The sequence below is a fragment of the Daktulosphaira vitifoliae genome, unplaced genomic scaffold, assembly GCF_025091365.1.
Source record: "Daktulosphaira vitifoliae isolate Bord-2020 unplaced genomic scaffold, ASM2509136v1 Scaffold_5, whole genome shotgun sequence".
In the NCBI taxonomy this organism is placed as follows: Eukaryota; Metazoa; Arthropoda; class Insecta; order Hemiptera; family Phylloxeridae; genus Daktulosphaira; species Daktulosphaira vitifoliae.
This window is the reverse complement of record NW_026099576.1, coordinates 23908807-23913904: the sequence shown is the minus strand read 5'-3', so window position 1 is coordinate 23913904 and position 5098 is coordinate 23908807. Positions and strand designations below refer to the sequence as shown.

Below are 5098 nucleotides of genomic sequence, written 5' to 3'. Positions count from 1 at the left end.
TTTACGGATTATATCACTTACTGGCTCATTCCATGTAATACGTTCCTTCCATAGACTTTGTAATATTAATTTAGCCTTTATGATTACTGGACCGATCAGCCCTAACGGGTCATAAATTCGAGCAATTTCCGATAAAATATTACGCTTGGAGAGAATCTCGGCAGTTAAATTTTTATTTATCTCGATTTTGTACTGCAACATATCTTTATGCGAGTCCCAGCACAAACCTAGTATTTTTGTTATCGAATTATTTATATCAGGTAATTGGGTTAAATTCTTTTCAATGCCATTCACACTATTTATCAACGACGATTCATTCGACGACCATTTGCCTAGTTCAAGACCGGCTGCTGATAGTATTNTACCTAGTTCAAGACCGGCTGCTGACAGTATTTTGATAAGCCCGTCACGTAATTCAGTAGTTGCCGCCTGCGATACGTCACCACTCAAAAAATCATCCATATAAAAATCGCAACCTATAGCGGCGGCAGCACTGGGAAACCTGTTTTGTTCAGTTATCGACAATATCTTTAAGCAACCCGTGGCAATATACGAGGCAGGTACCGTTCCATAAGACAGAGTATTTAAACGGTATACACTTATCGGTTCATTTTCTTCTTCTCTCCATAAAATACGCTGATAATCCCAATGTTTATTTACGACTAATATTTGTCGGTACATTTTTTTTATATCGGCGGTTAAAACATAATTATGAGTTCTAAAACGCGTTAATATATAAATTAAGTCTTCCTGAACCGTTGGCCCTTTTAACAAAGTGTCATTTAAACTAATTCCACTTTCGGTTTTTGTTGAAGCGTCAAATACTACACGTAATTTGGTAGTAATACTATTTTCATTATATACACCATGATGTGGTAAATAGCAAATTTTTCCCGGTACATCTGTTGATTTAACCACTAACCTTTCCATGTGATTCAAATTCTCGTACTCTCTTATAAATTTGACATATCTTCGTTTTAGTCCTGGATCCCTACGAAATCTTTTTTCCATGGACAGTAATCTTCTTTTTGCAATTTTATAAGATTCACCCAACTGGTTTACATTTTCCTTGAACGGCAGGTGTACCATAAAACGTCCTGTGACATCTCTAATTACCGTTTTTTCAAATATTTTTTTACATGCCTTTTCTTCAGCCGTGTATGGAACCACAAGATTACATTCTTCGATGTGCCAAAACTGCTGTATTAAATTTTCTAAAACCCCACCATTTATTGAATCATCTACAGAAACAACACATGATGTCGATTTATTAAGTATGCTAGTACTAGGTATGGCACCCGATACAACAAAACCAAACTCAGTTTCTTGGTAAATAAGTCCCTTATCTGCACTCTTAAACTGTTTTTTACCGATTAAATTGAAAAAATGGCTAGCTCCAATTAAAATATCAACTGGTTGCGGCACATTATATAATGGGTCCGCTAAGGTAACTCCAGCGGGCGTGTTTTTATCATCTCCGATTTTCTTCATAGGCAACTCCCCCGTTATCTTTGGCACCACCAATAATCGAGTGAATAGTTGAAAGTCACTATTACGCGATTTTATTTTTAATTCAACCGTTGACGAAATACTTTGGGTCGTTTGCCCTATACCACAAACCATATGATTAATTTTTTGTCTTTTTAACCGTAAACTATTAGCTAACTCTACTGTAATAAAGTTGTTCATTGATGCTGAGTCAAGTAGCACCCTTGCTACGGACGTTTGGCCAATAGAATTGCTGACTTGTACTAGTGCTGTCGCTAACAAAACTTGATCTAAAGTATTAGATACATGTGCAGTGGTCGAAATAGTAGTGGCTGTCTCACTTGAATTATTTTCTGTTTGGGTTTCAGGCCGATTGGATACTACACTTTTATTTAAATGCAACAACGTATTATGGGGATTATTACACTTCAGACAATATTTACCAAAACATTTTATTTTATCGTGTTTTCGTAAACAAATTTTACACAAGCCTATTGTGTTCACCTTAGATATGCGCTCGGCTACCGATAACGCAATAAACGACGGACACTTATATATTGTATGCGGTTGATTACAAACATAACATTTAATGGCAGTAGTTATCAGAGTATTTGACCGAGTCGTTAATTTACGATGATTGTTCACATGTTTTATAAAACTACTTTTCCTGTCAACAGTTGATAAATAATTATTACTGCATTGCGAAGATTCTATGGATTCCATTATCTGAAAACGTTCGCCTAAAAATGTTGTTAATTCCTTAACAGTTGGTACTTTATCCTTGGATGATTTTATCTCCCACGACTTCAGCGTTTCTCGATCCAGCTTTGAACACACTATGTGCAACAGTAAAGGGCCCCAATCTCCTGGTTTTTCGCCTAAAGTTTCTAAAGCTTTCATATTACCATTTAAGTCGTCTATTAACATACGTAATCTTCTGGCAGTACTATCTTGTAACGGTTCTAACTCGACAATATTTCGGACGTGTCTTTGAACTAACACCTTTTTATTATTATAACGTTCAATTAATGTAGTCCAAGCGGCCTCATAGTTTGCGTCCGTTGTTTCAATGCATCTAATACTACTAGCTGCTTCTCCATTTAATGATGACTTTAAATAAAAGAATTTTTGAACTGGCGTTATCTCCGCATTAAAATGTACTAGGCGTTGAAACATATCAAAAAAGGCTGACCAATCTTCATATTTGCCACTAAAAGTTGGTATATTTAATGCAGCTAAATTAATTGTCGATTGCGTCGAAGTAGTTCCTGTATTTTGCGCTGTTTGTACAAGACCTTGCTGAATTATAGGGTTTAATACTTTCTCTGCCTCCGCTACTGCTTTAAAATAAGTATCCTCAAACTCTATCCGATATGGAAAATTCTCATTATTATTTTTTACTTCATCTGCCTCGTCTTCCATGGCAGACTGGACTTGTTGAAATTCATTCCACGTATCTTCTAACTTTTCTCTTCGTATCCTAAGTTGATATTTATCGATAGTTTCCCCATGTATAAAAGTCACAAATCGCGTTAACGTAGCCTTTAATTGACCTCTTCTTACTGTAAGTGACGCTGAATCATTTGTAGGGGCCATTATAGAGAAATGAAGCAAATCGATGATTACCCCCTGACCTTACTTTACCTACTACTTTTATCGCTACTATACATATACCGATAATAAATTTACTATTCCGACTGTTTATCAGTGCGGTCTAACATACTACTAATAATAAATACTATTGCAATTTCCCCTGATTTTTCTCTCTTTTTTTTTTTTACAACAAACGCTATTATTAAATAGCCAAACAAAAGCGTGCTTAACGAATAGGGAATTCTTTTTTCTTTTTTTTAATATATAACGATACTTAGGAAAAGAATGTAATTCTGTTACCTTGACAATATTTTCTCTCTTCCAGCAGTTTTTTCTCGAGAGAAAATGTTCGAAATGGACGGGTTGGTCACCTAATTATCCAAACTTGATACTTGACGAATACGAATTATCCCGTCTACGACTCCCTTACTATAATATTACGATTATAATAACACTTATTTGTCAAATATACACGATATTACACGATGTACTAAAATATTATTTAGTACCACGATACTACACGATGTATTAAAATATTATTCAGTACCACGAAAATACGATATGATCGTATTTAAAACGCACTTTACATAAACTGATCCGGCACGTAATTGGACCAAATGTTACGACTGTGGACTGTATTTTAACTATTTACGATAATAATATTAATTAGGTCGCTTAACTATAAATTAATAACAAGAACCTTTTCTATATGTACATAGTGGGCGTTTATTAGGAGACTGGTTTTTCTCCGCTGAGTAAAACCAATCGTTCGCTTATCACAATATAATAATAAAAAAAAATCATAATAATACTCATACAATAGAGCACGCCGTAACAGTGCTCTTATTGGCCTCTGACGTCGATAACATTCGTTTATAATAATCGGTCGTTTTCATTGTCGTAAAGTGAGTCGACTACCAATTTATCAATGATGAGCATATGCTTCCTTAACAAATTTGCGTACACTATTCGGTATACCGACTAAATTGTGCAGAGTATACACGTGGACCAATCGGTTTTCCATATTGATCGGTCTATTTAACACTGTATTATACACGAGGGATTACAAATATTGGTAGCTAATTGGCTTTTTTATGATATCGCTATCACAGATATGGAGCGTTTATTGTAATTCAAGATTTAATCAACAGATGTGCTAAAGTGAGACACATTGGTCTTACAACTACACTTTAAGCATTTCTGTAGATTAAGTCGTTAGTTACAATAAACACTCCATAACTGTGAATAAGCGACGTCATAAAAAAGAAATTAGCTACCTGCAATTGTAATCCTTTGCATATTATACATGTATATTAGCTCAAAAATATGAAACTTTAAATGTTTTTATCTAATAAACAAATAAAGTTAAATTACGTTGTATTAGTTATTATGGGTTAAGATAAAATAGTCATTCTGTATATCTATCTTAAAATCGTATAACTATAAGCTTAAAAATATTTTATTTAAAGGGTTTTGGAAAAATAATAATTTTATGTCACTCACTCTTGCTTTCTTTCGTAGGTAGTTTACAATGAAAATAACGATTTAAAATTTTGTTTACATACTAAACTGGGCGAGACGATTATTTTTGTTATTGACATCTTTAATCTAAAAACTACTAGTGTACAACTTTTATTGAGATGTGCATCAAAACCCCGTGTTCCCCTATTATTAAAACTGTAATAATGTTTACTTAAAATAATTCTCACCAATATTAAAGGACCACACTGTAAATATTTCTAAAATAAAAAATTGCACACGTTAATAGTACAGTAAAATGTTATTATTAAATATTGAAAAATAATAACACTATCTATATGGTAACAATACACAATAAAAACTTACTTTTGAAGGTTTGAACATATAGTTCTTTTCAATAAACTTAGCATCTGTATGCTATAAATAACCATCGAATGTTAATATTATTGAATTAAATTTCAAAATAGTTGATTCTTAAAATTTATTGAAGTTAATAATAATAATAATTAAACCTACATATCCAATTCTTGCGTGTGTA

General features: G+C 33.3%; 1 protein-coding gene across 1 annotated transcript in view; it reads right to left on the bottom strand.

Annotated features, from left to right (window-relative positions):
• Positions 1–4780, bottom strand: part of LOC126908250 (uncharacterized) — a 5122-nt gene extending 342 nt beyond the window's left edge. The window contains exons 1-2 of the mRNA XM_050690162.1: positions 366–4780; positions 22–332 (exon numbers count right to left, since the gene is read on the bottom strand). Of these exons, the coding sequence (XP_050546119.1) occupies positions 22–332; positions 366–3084 (3030 nt within the window). The 5' untranslated portion in view covers positions 3085–4780. The remainder of the gene's footprint in view (positions 1–21; positions 333–365) is intronic.
• Positions 4781–5098: the final 318 nt, after the last annotated feature.